Source organism: Magallana gigas, chromosome 9 (assembly GCF_963853765.1).
Source record: "Magallana gigas chromosome 9, xbMagGiga1.1, whole genome shotgun sequence".
In the NCBI taxonomy this organism is placed as follows: Eukaryota; Metazoa; Mollusca; class Bivalvia; order Ostreida; family Ostreidae; genus Magallana; species Magallana gigas.
Window position 1 is genome coordinate 11,123,737 of NC_088861.1, and position 14,673 is coordinate 11,138,409.

General features: G+C 30.9%; 1 protein-coding gene across 4 annotated transcripts; it reads left to right on the forward strand.

Moving 5' to 3' along the window:
- Nucleotides 1-3,649: 3,649 nt before the first annotated feature.
- LOC136271263 (allene oxide synthase-lipoxygenase protein-like) lies at nucleotides 3,650-14,177 on the forward strand. Of its 4 annotated transcripts, XM_066070898.1 has the most exons (17): nucleotides 3,660-3,733; nucleotides 3,871-4,059; nucleotides 4,673-4,717; nucleotides 5,540-5,671; nucleotides 5,997-6,047; nucleotides 7,668-7,762; nucleotides 8,608-8,737; nucleotides 9,753-9,851; nucleotides 10,095-10,206; nucleotides 10,894-11,011; nucleotides 11,188-11,280; nucleotides 11,380-11,446; nucleotides 11,589-11,682; nucleotides 11,794-11,894; nucleotides 12,275-12,445; nucleotides 13,061-13,215; nucleotides 13,323-14,175. In XM_066070898.1, the coding sequence occupies exons 3-17, from the start codon at nucleotides 4,715-4,717 to the stop codon at nucleotides 13,465-13,467; spliced, it is 1,566 nt and encodes a 521-aa protein (XP_065926970.1). In that variant the 5' UTR covers nucleotides 3,660-3,733; nucleotides 3,871-4,059; nucleotides 4,673-4,714; the 3' UTR covers nucleotides 13,468-14,175. The 4 variants fall into 4 exon arrangements, with proteins under 4 accessions (XP_065926971.1, XP_065926968.1, XP_065926969.1 ...); XM_066070896.1 differs by having other exon boundaries at nucleotides 3,651-4,059; nucleotides 13,323-14,174; XM_066070899.1 differs by lacking the exon at nucleotides 13,323-14,175 and having other exon boundaries at nucleotides 3,650-4,059; nucleotides 12,275-12,434; nucleotides 13,061-13,208.
- The last annotated feature ends 496 nt before the right edge of the window (nucleotides 14,178-14,673 follow it).

Consider the following 14,673-nt stretch of genomic DNA (forward strand, 5'->3'; position numbering starts at 1 on the left):
GACTTATTCATCGGTAATTAGTACGTTCAAGTTCTGTTAACAATTCCTCCAGAATTAGAAACGTATCTCAAAATGATTGGATAATCTGTTTTATAGCTTTACATATTACCAAGAAGGATAATGAAACATGTTTTACTTATTATTTTTGGACTGACCTAGTTTTTGCAATGTATGTATATACTTACAATTGAGTGGAGATGGTGTTTTGTGACACATACATGTGTTTGACAAGTACAAAGAAAAATGTTTATACACTGGTTTGTTTAAAATACTTTACAGCATGGATTAAATGACAGCAGTATTTGATTTCTGATAGCTCTTTACACTTCCTTTTTATGATTTGTAGAAATTGCACATGATGGTGAAATCATTAACCTGTCTTAACACCACTTGTAAGATCTATTTGCTTTATATTGCATTTTCCATCCAAAGATCTAAAGACTTGAATACCAAATCGTATACAGGCTCAACTTATGTCGCCAAGTCTAGGAGGCTCGTCTGATCAAGGGTAGATCAAGGACGCTTTCCTATTCCGGGCGCCAGGCATGAGAAATCTCCCTTCGGGATATTTCTTTTGTTTGGGGGACGTATGTAAACAGTATCCATGCTATGACCTTAAATTGCTAGTATTAAATAATGGTCACTATGATATTTATGTGTACCTAGGTACTGCGCAATGAATGGTGTTAATGATAATTAACAGAAGGAACTCTGTTACTCTTGTTGTAATGCGTAGTATTCCTAAATGATGTTATGAAACCAGGTGCATAATACGGGAATAATAATATCCAAATTGAGAGTTTAACAACAAGTGACATTTTTGGCGATTCTGTGTCTGCAACGATAGCTCTAGTACTCTATATTGAGTCATGTATTGTGTATTCTATATATTAACCTTTGTAACCTTTTATGCCGTGTATGAATGAACGTATTGTGAGTAAGTGATGCCTCATTCTAGGTGGGGGACTCCGAGACCCAGGACTCGGAGACTCACATCCTGCATCCAAACTCTTTCATTGGCAGTTTTGACGGTTTTGTTACTTTATTTAGAAATAAAATATTAATTTTAATTTTGAACACTAAATGTTCACTCATGATCGTCGTAGATGGGCCGAACTAGTCAAAACTGTCCATCATAAGTAAAACCTTATATATACCCATATGAAATGAGATTGTGCAGACTCCTGATTTGGGCTGCTATTAGCTGATGTAATTGTAACTATACGATCACGCTTAATAAAACCGCTTGAGAAAGAAATTCTGGACTTGTCATCACTAAGTTTGAGCTGACCCTCAATTGGATCCGTAAGACAGAAGGCTTACATAAACTATAGTTTGCTTAAGATAAGTGTAAGGCAACTCTTCTATTCTACTTAATGGGAATTTATCAAGTTATCTGTATTTTAAAAAAAAATCATTGCATAATAATAAAGTAACCCAGTGTTGTGTTTACTCAAAAACAGGCATGGGCACGATTATTTAAAAATGTAATCGGTTTATAATCGATTACATAGTGAAATTTTGTGTAATCGATCATTAATCGATTACACTCATTTTTGTCCTGTAATCGATTGTAATCGATTACTTTAAAACAAGTAGTCCTTCTATTATATTTCACTAAAATGTAAATGATACCTCCTCTGAACATAGTTTGTAAACTCTTCAAGTTGATTTGGATTTAGAGTTATACAGGGATTTTCATTCAGAATGATATAAAAAATGTCAGACTTCAATGTCAATCTTATTAAGATAACATTTTATAATTTCTTATTCAAATTCAAATGTCAATAATCAATATGGAGAGATCAGTCTGTTAAATTAAGTAAAGAAGTTTCTTGGTATGGTTTAGGAAGAATCCTGACCTTTCACCTTTAGCCATCATAATTGTTACTGTTGAGGGATCCTTGCTTCTTGATTTGAATTAATTGGTTTTGGAGCTTTTAATTGTTCAAATTAAAATTTAAATCCTTTTTAGGGCTACAATTTAATTGTTATCCAAACATTAGGGTGTTCACACCTTGTCAACTGTATTGTGGATTCCTAAACTGACTAGGACAAACACCCTTAGTGACACTTACACACACCTGTGTCTCCTTCTCTGGCAAAATAGACACAAAATACATTTATACCCCCCTCTCCCTATCTGTTTCTCTCTCAATAATGGTCAATCATTAAGTAGTTGTACTGAATAATCTCTCTCTCTCTCTCTCTCTCTCTCTCTCTCTCTCTCTCTCTCTCTCTCTCTCTCTCTCTCTCTGTCTCTCTCTCACACACAAAAATAATGGTCAATCAATAGGTAGCTCTAATGATCTTTCTAAGACACATTTGGTTAAATAATGAAAAAAAATTGAAAGACAAAGTGAACATAACTGAGCAACTGATTATATACTCAAGTTAAACAATATTTATATTTTAAGTAAAATTTTTATGTGAAGTGTAATCGAAAAAGTAATTATAATTACAGTGAAATTTTTAGCTGTAATCAATTAAATTACGATTACAAGTAATCGAAAATCTCTTCGATTACAGATTACCGTCGATAACTTGAAAAAGAGTAAAACTAGCAATGATTAATCTTTCATTTAAAAAAAAATAAGACGCTGAATATAAAAAAATGTAATCGTAATATTTACAGGATTAGCATTCATAACTAATTACATATCTGACATTTCGTTTAACTAATGATTAGTAAATGAATGCTCTTTAAATTTTGAAACTTTACATAGCAAACTCAAAATTATTTGAAAAACAATGCCAGGTTTTTAGGAATTCCTTCTGAGCTCTTTTACATAATGATACTGTTTAATGCAGTAAAATAAATGCTACCTGAACGGTATGGAATTGTGACCTAATATAAGGTTTTTTCATAGATATTCAGTTACCTTTCAAATAAGCGATAGGCGCAGTTACATCACCTGTATTTTCAACAATTTAAATAACTAATTAGCAGTAATGAGAAACAACATTTAAGTTTTTTATAACCTATAACAATACATGTAATTTTCCAAATGTGATATATCCAGTTACAATATCCGCAATATCAATATGTACGTGAGGACTAGCGATTCATACCAGACAGTATTTCAAAATACTTATTAAAATAAGCAATTAACACGCTCCATAAATCCGTAATAATCCATGTAATCAGAAATATACTGTCTTAAAATGATGTAGAGTCATGATAGTACATTGAAATATCTTTTTGTTTTAAATCACATGAATAAGAAATACTAAACAATGACTTACATTTAAAAATAGGTCTTGTTAATTAAAGTTGGAAGCAAATGCATACATATGTTTTGTAGTGAACGATGAAATGACAGACCTTATAGATACCGAAACTTGTCTACGTACACATTTTCTAAAATAATATGGAACTTGAAACCAGAACGAAAATGCCATTGCCACCAAATGGGCTTTTAAACCTGTAACCTTTAAAAAAATATTTTTAATAACCATCTCGTTTTCTAAGAACTCAGATGGGTAACCTTTAACAACCTGACGTTTAAGAGGAGTGGATATTACAGTGACGAGATGACTGACAACTCAACTTTGAATAGAATGCACCATGAGTCCTTTTTACACTACAGCTGATCCGCCCTTTCTTAACAAAAATGTATAGGGATATAACATAAACCTGATCTCATGTGGCAACGTATTTATTAACCAACTCGATGCCAGTCAAGTCCGTAACCCTCTCGGGAATATAAAACACCATGATTAAGAACTCTTCGTGCGTAAAACAAATCTTAGAGTCACCTTAATTTTTTTTAACAGAACTGAATTTGCCTTACCACTATAACCTAACTTGATTACATACGTTTGTAATAGATGTCGACGATGTGGCGAGGAAAACATTTACTGTTGCAGAGTCGCTTAACCTTTCAGTGTGTAGAGTTCCAATCTCGAAGCGTTTCATTTCAGCAAAACGATAAGGACATTGAAACCAGACGACGGAATTTAGAAAAGGCAAGAAGTAAATATCAATTGGAGCAAAAAACATTCAAATTAACAGAGGACCAAAGGAATGAAGTCAATGTGGTTGATGTTCCACCATTGGTGAGTGCCTTCAAACAGTTACTTTCTTTCAACAATCTGAATGAATTCAAACCATAAGAATGAAACGATTATTGTCCATCACATACATGTAGCATGTCAGAAAACATTTTTGAAAAACGACAAGTTTATCGAAAAAAAACATTTGTTTTGTAGATATATAAAATATAATCACATGTGAACTGATGTTTAATATAAATAGTAATACTATAAAGTTATAAATTGATATTGTATATGACACTTTCAAGCGTGTGCAATTCTGTTAAAGAAACCTCTACATGTACCTGCGACACGTCATAATTTACTATCGTTCATACTGTTGATATTATTACATCACTGGATTTTAAATCATTTCATACCTGAATTATTTATAATTAATAGGAAATATGTTAATTAATTCCTAGAATGTCGGTGACTTTACGGATGTAACCAAGATTTTCACAGAGTATTACAAAGGTTACAAAAGAAATGAAAAAAGAGAAATAACTTAAAGTTAAAATTAATAAAGATAAAATAAATGACGGACAGACAGACGGACGATAATTTTCTTTGGAAAGTGATGTTTACAGTTATTATTTTTACATCTACATCTTACTTTATATTTATTGATATTTAGATACACACAGTACCAAGGGAAGAAAACAGATCAATTATAGACATGGTAAAGAATCCAATCTTTTACACTTCATATTCATTATTTTTGCTAGTTTTTTATTCAATGATGCCTCTGTTTTTGCATCAAATTGTGAAAATTTGAATATCTAGAGCCGACCATTGGTTGTAACTATGTATAGTCAAAATTTTTCAGAAAATTAATAGACTTGTTTACGTAACTTTGAAATGAAGATGCTAGTGTGTTACAGTAGCATAACAAAATAAGGTCAGATCAAGAAAGTTTTGTTTTTCTCTTAATGCCAACTCGACCTACAATAAACAATAATTCACCGTATTGAGATATGATAAATTGATACTTAGCCCTCTATATGGTTATCCTTTTTGTGCTATCGATAAATAATGAGGTCACGGGCATATACTTAGCCAATATTTTTATCCTTTGTTATGAAACACAGATATGTTGTAAAAATTAAAAGTATTTGTCAATTGAATACACACCATACATTTTTATCAGCCTTCTTAAAAACAATTACATTGCAGTTTCACCATAAAATTGTAAATATTCCTTATATAAGATAACTGAACAAGCAACATGTTTCGCTATAAAAAATTGTTTACGAATGTTTATTTTGTTTTTTGTACTCTTGTTGCCAAAAATGATAACTACAAGTGAAAAATATTTTTTGAAAACTGTAGTATCAAAACTCTAACTGTTAAAGGTAATCTTTATCGGAAAAAACCACTTTGTACAATGAAAAAATTGAAAATACAATACACTAAAACACAAAGCAAGCAAACAATCGGCTGGTTAGTATTTACAATTTGAATTGTGTGTAAACGGATATGCAAATTAAACGTATTGTTACAGATACGCTTTACTGGGACAGGTGCTTTTTACAAGGCATATCAGCTGCTTTATGGAAGAGGAAAATGGAAAATACAGGACATGATCAACCATTTTAAAACAAGTTATTGGTTGTCGAAACCAAACAAACCAATGGTAAATAATGTTTTTTTAAAAAAAGAATTGTCTTATGCATATGCAGATACAAATAAGAATTGGTCAACTGAAAAAAAATCATTGAACCCTAATTACTGATCTTTGAATTTGTAACAGTTATTGTTTTTCCGATATACATGTACATGTAAAGCGGCATAACAATTAACAATTTGTATCGCCATTGCATATTGTGTGTGTGTGTGGGTGGGTGGGTGTGCGTGCGTGCGTGCATGCGTGTGTGTGTGTGTGAAGGAGCGGATTTCCGGGTGTGATATTAGAGTTTAGTTTTTAGACCACAAATAAATTTACTTTTTGAACTATCTAGGGGTTCGAGGTATGGACACAAGAATCAGTAGATAATAATCAACAAACACCAGTGAGTATAGAAAATATTGCTTAACCTAAAACCATCGTATGAACTTTAAACAATGTCTTTGGAAGTTATTTTTACCATTTTATAAAAATTATACACTGCTATATGGTATAACTTATTAGCATTGGTTAAAACAGATCCTTAATTGCAAAATTAAAGAATAATTTTGGATCAAGCAATCTTTTTTAAAACATACTTGTCTGCATAAAAAATATGTGGAATAAATGTCCATTAAAAAGCATACAATTAATTTTACAAAACCTGATGTTTCAAAATATTTTAAAATATTTCAATGTACCGTTTAAATCTTAATAATCCTACAAAAGTTAACGTAGCTTGAAAAATTGCTACACCAATCTAACAAATTTAATATTCTAGTTGAAAAAATCCCTTAAAATAAGTTCATTTACGACTGTTCAACACGACGTTTTCACCTACGCCAACGTAAATACATTTGAAAATTGAACATGGAAATAACCTTATACATGTATATATATAGAATAGAATAGATATCACCATTCGATCAGAAAATAAACAACGTTTTTGCCAATCCTAGCTCTTCGGGCAGTTTTGTTCAAATGCCTTATTTGTTATATAGTATCGTCAATTGGCAAAGTTTATTGTGACGCCACAATAACGTAAAAGTACGAAATTTTAAAGTCATAGGGCAGAGAGACGGTTATATAAATTTCCTATGTCAATAACTGTCAGTCGTCAATATAATGGTTTTTCTACTCGTTTAAGGGCGCATGGTCATGATTTTGGTCGAATTCTATTTTTCTGGTTGCATTATTTACAATGCTTTATGAATACATTTTTTAGTGATCAAATGAAATTTGAGAGCCATTTGTAGAGTTATAAGCACGATACAGAACTCACAATTCCCTGCAATGTAAACGAGGCCTGTGCATTGCTTTTGTTTACAAAAGTTCAATACACCAGGAAAAAAATCTTTTTCAAGCTGATTTGATCATCTTATTATAATTTTAAGCATAAATAAACAGTTTCTTACGTTTAACACATTTAATTTAGGTCTAAATCTTGGACTTTTTCTTCAACATTAAAAATGTAAACAAAATTTTTGTTTAAGGTACTTCACTACACCGAGTCTTATACTTTTTAAGACACTACGTCACAAGATGGCGATTTAAATGTTTTGTTAAACTGTTTGTATCAATCGATTCAGATGTATATCGTCATAGCTCAGTGGTTAAAGTATCAGGCTTGTAAACCGCAGGTCATGAGTTCGAATCTACCTGGGGCTTTTGTTTATGTTTACCGAATGGAATTTTTGAAAACATCATTTTTTTTATCTAAAATTGCACATTTTTCGCCTATTTGACATACGTACTTCTTATCCATCATGCTTTCTATCATAATCAATTAATTTCCGGCTGATTTGAGAAACTATTTCACGGTGTAGTGAGGTACCTTAAATAGAAAATAACTGTAAACCCTGTCACCCCCTTAAAACTCAACAAATGACATTCAAATTATGGTTGCCTATTAAGAATTCATTGAAGCATGATTGTAAACATAAAGATCGGAAAAAAATGACCAACATTGTGACCATGCCTCTTTACTATATTGATGCAGTTTATTTTACATCGCATGTCCTTCTAGTTACAAAGAAAACAAGCTGACCACTGGTTTGCATGGCAAAGGTTGAACGGAGTAACTCGCAATCTCATCAGACGAGTTCATGAAGTCCCTCAACAGTATGTACAATCCATTGAATTTTTTTTCTGGTTGTAACGCCTTAACCGATCGGCTAAACAAATTTAAAATTTTAACAAGCCACAATATTACACGATTGCAAAACATACACTTGACGTTTTATTTAAATTTTGTACAAGTTGACGTTTTTTCTTTATATACTTAGTTTTCAATTTCAGTGTTAGAATATCAAAGTATCTTATAAATCTAATTCCTACTTATATAATACGATAGATAAAACAAAACTGCAGTTTACTTTTTTTTATTAATCGTTTTGCGTTTAAAAACTGTGAACTGCTCCAAGTTATGTTATACTCGCATGGGTCGGAATTCAAATCATGCAAAAAATACATTTATATGCAAATAACAAATTTAGACATCTTAATGACAAAATGTGAATAAACAAATAACTAATCAAACAATCAAGGTACAATGAAGATATTTCATTTAATCTACCAGTCATTTAAATTGTAACTGTTTGTATGACGTTTATGTTGTCCATATAATACATAAATTTAGGCGTGATTTTCACCAAATTTTTAAAAACGTTTTACATTTTTTTTTAAAGAATTGTACATTAAAAAAATTAATATTGAACAACTCATAGCAGACAGGTTATAAATTAATTGATCTTGAGCTTAATCTAAAGAAATGGGATTGTATGTTGGTAGAGCAGCTGAAATTTAACTATTCTGTTTCATCTGATCTGATGATCCGCACCTTGCGACCGTCATCCTAATATGGTTATTTTCGGTACATACAGTCTAAAAAAAATCTAGGATACCTTTCAAAATACAGTTCATCTTAAAATTGACAAAAAATGCTAATTGTTTTGTATTTCTAATAGGTTTGATTCCTTTTTGGACACCATTCAAGACAATCATCCATATCTTGAGGGACTGACGCTAAGTAAACATGCTCAAAACGGGACATTGTATACTGTAGACCTCACAGACGTTAATATGGGTGAAGTAAAGGTGCGTAAAGGGTATTGATTAACGGATTATTAGAACTCGTTTTGGAAGTGCTATTAATAATTGTGACTAGATACACGTATATCATTGTCGCTCTAAGGTACAACATTAGTTGTTTATAGTTTATTTTTTTACTTAGATTTTTACCTGCTATTAACCGTTAATAATGATAGACATGTTTATGATTCGGTGCTTTTGCACATGTTTTACGCATCTTATCCATTGGCATTTCATTATATAATCATTATCAATTAAAGAGGAGTTATCATCTTCTTATGAATGTGGTTGCAAAGATAAGCAGACAATAATACAATATAATAATTTCCTGTCTAATTCCATGCCATTTGGTAATTTGAGCCATATAAATTGACTAAATTATGCGTGTCTAAAACGCAGCGGTGTGAAGTATACTACTTTCTCCACCTTTTTTGCGTTATTTTATCTCCCATCTGTAACCTGCAATTTCACTGTACAAAGTCAATGAATCAGTGAAAGCCTCAAGTTCGGCATATTATTTCTGATTCTCGTGTACTTATTATAGGAGCCTACATCTTGCATGTCAATTTCAACAGGAAACATTCCTCTAAGAAATGAAAATCAATAAAAAAAAATATATATATAATTTAGCAATTTTAGCAGCATTGGTAAGCCTTGAGCTACTGCAATTCTCTTTTTTTTAAAATAAATTGAGGACTGCATTATTCGAAACTGTTTTTACTAGCTTAGACTCTTGGTAAACTAGGTAAACTATTTATGCAAAATCCCTACAAGATGCAATGGAATTACCTTTCTTTATAAGCATGGTTTCTGAACATTTAAATTTTATTGTTTTGTCACCGATTTATTGTTAGTTTAAAGTCTTCAAGATATAGCTTTTTTACCTTGGTGTTAGTTGTAAACAACGATACTCTTTCATTATTCATTATTTGACAAGTAATGATTTAAGCAATGCAACTTTTCCAAAGTGTTAAAAAGTCTGACTATATTGAAATTGGTATAATTTTTTTTTACATTTAAGCCTGCTGCTCCAGTGGCTTTATTTACAGTATGGAAATCCAAATTGTTGATGCCAGTAGCTATCAACATCAACATAGATGCTAATCTACCAAATGCAGAGGTGAATTACAAAATATATTCCGAAACATCTACCCAAACTTTACATACATGTTTAATAATGTTAAACTATTTATTCAAAGTTCTACTCTTTCCAACCAGCAATACAAACATAATGAAAATGTGTTTCTTTCTGTCCTAGATATTCCTTCAAAGTTTTGGGTGAATGCAATTTCATTCAAATATATCAAAATGCAATCTGATGAATTTTACTCATCTAATATATGGATTATCTCATCTAATAAAGGTATTTAAGCCTTCTACGATAGGCACAGCTAAGGACGTTCGGGATTGGGTGAACGCAAGAATATGGTTCAACATGGTTGATGCCCAGTTTCACGAATCAATCACACATTTAGGTAAAGTTCTTTTTAAACTCATATTTTCGATTTATGTCAAACAATATACGTGGTTAAATCTATTCTGTCAATTGACCAATTTTAGCCAAGGACCATTTCTCATCAGTGCATTGTCACGTTAGTTTTCGTGTGTTGCTAAAATGACGGAATAATATGATGGAAAGAAGTGGTACTCGAATAACCAGTATGGACTAACGGTTGCTTTACTGATTTAAAATAAATAGTGGCAATGCATAATTTTAACACATTTAAGTTTAATGAATTCCTTTGCATAGCCATATAAAATATTATTTAGGTTATATAAAGTAGTCATCCATCGTAAAAGTATAATTCAAAAACACTACAATAATATTGAATTAAACTGTTACGCATTATAGGTTTACTGTATGATCAACATAGTACAGTTCAAGAGTGTCTGATGTTTATGACATAGTTTAATAACACAATTAAATCGATTTTTGATAATAGGATTTATATTTATTTGGTTAAAAAAAGATTGAGCATTGTATACGTGCATTGGTAAAGTAAATCTACCAAATGAAATACATCCATAGGATTGTAATTTCATTTCATTGTCTTTGCATAGTCATTATTATGATAGTTATCACTTTTTCTTAATCATTATTCAGAGTATTAAAAGCATAAGTAAAAGATAGTCATTAACTTTTTGTTATTTATTTTCATGAGGTTTCACACACATGCTTATGGATGGTGTGAGTGTTTGTATGCACAGAAATCTCTCAGACAGACACCCTATCTACAAGTTGCTTCTGCCACACTTCCAGTATATGCATATCATTAACAAGTAAGTTCCATTAAATTAATTTTGAATAAAATTTGAATAATTATCTTTTTTTATTGTTATAAAAAGTTAATACATGTACGAGTATATATTTATATATAAAGGAGGCATTTCATATTTAAATGACTCTTTGTATCTGTAATATGTGTTTTAGTTTGAACTCTTGATTTGTCTTGAAGAAATGCTCAGGATGACTTAATTGAACCAGGAGGATTTGTGGACAAAGACATGTACTTTGGAAATATCCACATGCTAACACTCATAGCCAGGCAGTAAGTTGTAAAACAGAAGCAATTTTGAGTTTTAAAAATTACTATCAAATTCAAGTTTCTTTTTCACTTATTAAAAATTAAATGAATTCATTTTTCTAGCAACAAAAACTGGACATATCCTACCAATGCATCCATTCATGCTAGCCTGAATTCCAGAGAAGCAAATGTACTTTTCTCTCTCTCTCTCTCTCTCTCTCTCTCTCTCTCTCTCTCTCTCTCTCTCTGCGCATGTTTGATTCATTATTATGATAACTTAAACTAAACTCGTTTATATTCGAAATTTGACACGTACATGTATATAATTTCAGGATATACCGGGATATTTCTTCAGAGATGATGCTTTGCGTTTGCATAGAGCAATTAATCAATTTGTTTCAGAATATGCCTCACACTATTACAGAAGTTAGCATTTCTTTTAAAAAGTATAGAGACTTGAAAAGTTAAATATCATTCTTGTTAAATGCAATTACAATTACAAATGGTTTTTTTTTTCTAATTCGAATTTTTTTTTAGATGAAGACCTGAATGTTCGTAGCGATCAAGAGATTCAATCATTTAGAGAGGAACTTGTACGTTCGAGATCAATGAATGGGGGAGGAGGCTGTGGAATGAAAGTATATCATTTTACTTTTGAATTGATTTCCGTTGGTTTTATTGAATTACTTATTTTTTCGTGAAACTGATAAAGCACCGAACCAAAAGGCGTGGTTTAAAAATATTTCTAAGAAATGAACTAAGAAATGAACTATTGCAAACCCAGACATGACGGGTAATTATTGAATTTGCCCTTTTCAAATTTGGAATTATCATTTTGATTTATAAAGGCTTTGCAGAAGCTAGTTTTTTTTTCGTATTTCCCTTTAAATATTACATATTTTTTCTGACACATTTGTAGCTTGATTCCTTTTAAATACTACATATTCTTCCCGATACAATTGTAGCTTGATCATATAACTTACAAATTATTCCTGTTTATATATCAATCATTTTTCAGGGTATTCCGGAATTCGACAACATCCAAAACCTTGTTGATGTTTTGACAAATTTCATCTACATCTGTAGCGTGGAACATTCTGCGACCAATTTTCCTCAGTACGACCAATATGCTTTCCCACCTAACATGGCAGCGACATTGCATGACAAGCCTGATACATGTAGATCAGCGGTAGATTAAGATTCTCTCTCTCTCTCTCTCTCTCACTCTTTGTGTGTGTGTGTCTCTCTCTCTCTCTTAGAAATATTTACGCAATCTGGCATACAATTTACTTCTAATGTTAAGTCTTCTTTAACTTCCACATTATATACACCTGCCCATGTTATTTAACGGCACGGTTTCCGAGATTATTAATTAACAGATAAACTATTTTATTCAAACGAATCTTAAAGTATTACTTGGATTATTTGTGAAACTGATCAGTTTATGATTTTTAGGGTAATTTGAATAAAGACGAACCATGTATACACCTGATGTAAAAAGAAAACATATACATATTTAGAAATTGTTTTTAAAGAAAACAAAATATTTGGTCTTTTTTTTTGGCTAATACAGTATGACATGTAATTTACTTGTAATGTTAAGTCCTCTTCAACTTTCACATTAGATACATTTGCACGTTATGATATGCTTAAGAGCACATTCAATGATATTTAATTTTTTTTAAACAAAAAATTAAAATTTATTTCTGATGTATCAGTGTTTACTGAAATCTTTTATATACTCTTCCAAAGACGACTTTGCAGTGGTTTTTGTATTAGTGTTTTCCTACCATTTTCTTTACAGTTGAATCTTGATCACGCTATGCCTAATGGCTATGAAATGTTCTCAGCAATTGCAGTAATGAAGGTGTTGACTCTAGTACTCACCAACAGCCTTGGAAGCTACGAATCTTCCTATTTAAATGCTATGGACAACGAAGGGAGATCTTTTGTCCGGAAGTTAGTATCTTTTTTAAATCAAATATAATTTAAGAACCATGAAAAAAAAAGTTTCTGTATTTGCAATTGTATTGATTTTGCATCAATCATCGTCGTTTTATTTGTAGGTTTCAAAAAGATTTGGCAATCATACAGAAAGAAATACACCAAAGAAACGACGCCATCATTGCAAACAACAAAGAGAATGATGTTCATGAATACCCGTATGAATGGCTTCTTCCAGTAAAAGTTCTAAACTCTATAAGTATCTAATCAAAAGCGAAAACGTAGATGTAAAAAACCTGAAAACAAACCTATACTGTTAGTTTAAAACGGCAGATTACATCTGCTTATCATCAGATAAGAAGAGTGTCTCATAACACTGAAGACAATTTTTCTTGACCTTATATCTTGCGTGTTTCCAAATTTTCAACATTCTTAATATTTAGTTTCATTTTGAGGTGTGATTTGTTGTGCAAGATTAGTTAAGCTGATTAATGTTTTATTTGTATACATATTGATGTATTCTTGTATATCAAATATATGTATATAGGTGTCTTTGCATGCATAAAACTATTGTTCACCATTTTATAAGTGTACAGGCAAACAAATATCCATAAATCCGTATATTTTTTTTTTTACAAACAACTGATTTTATCAATTAATGGGATAAAAACTATATTTATACTCTTTGTAACATATCATTTATTTGATTAACACTTTTTTTTTAAATGTCATTAAGACTGCTTTATCAAATTGTACATTATAGCCTAAAAGAACTTGCAGTTTCATAAAAAGGTGAATATGAATAAAAAGGACATATAAAAAAGCTCTCTTTGAATTGCTATTTTTGAGTTGATTAAATTAAGATATTTATTACTAATATTTGCAAAAGTTGTATTGAATTTCAAAGATGTATGTGTCAGAACTATTTTAGTGCAATTTCCATATAAAGGCATATAACAATTTTAAAGGAGGAATATGAAAGATCTGTTTGGTTTATGTTATTTTTGAGTTCACAAAATCAAAATATTAATCACTTATGTTTGCAAAAGGTGTATAAGTGTACTGAATTTCAAAGATAAAACTAAGTATACTATATCAATTATTAAATAATGATTACAGGTTGTAATTCGTGTTTACGGTAGATAAATTCAACATTGGTATATCAAACAATATGGTAGTGATTTGAATCTTTTATCGTCACTCAATAAAATTACTAATTAGAATTACTAATGTTCGGTTGTAAGTCCCTGCCAGGTTAAAAAGAACTACATGTACTAATCAATTTTTATGTTCTTCTTAAAACTTATACTTCCCCGGAAGCTACAGTTCACATATTTACATTTTTCAGTATCTTTGTCTGTGAAATAGAAAATGTAAAAAGGGCAATTTTCGCATTCACTAATGTCCAGTGGGCAAATACTCCATTCAATTTTTAATTCAATGACTAATGGGCCAATATGCATGTATATCCAA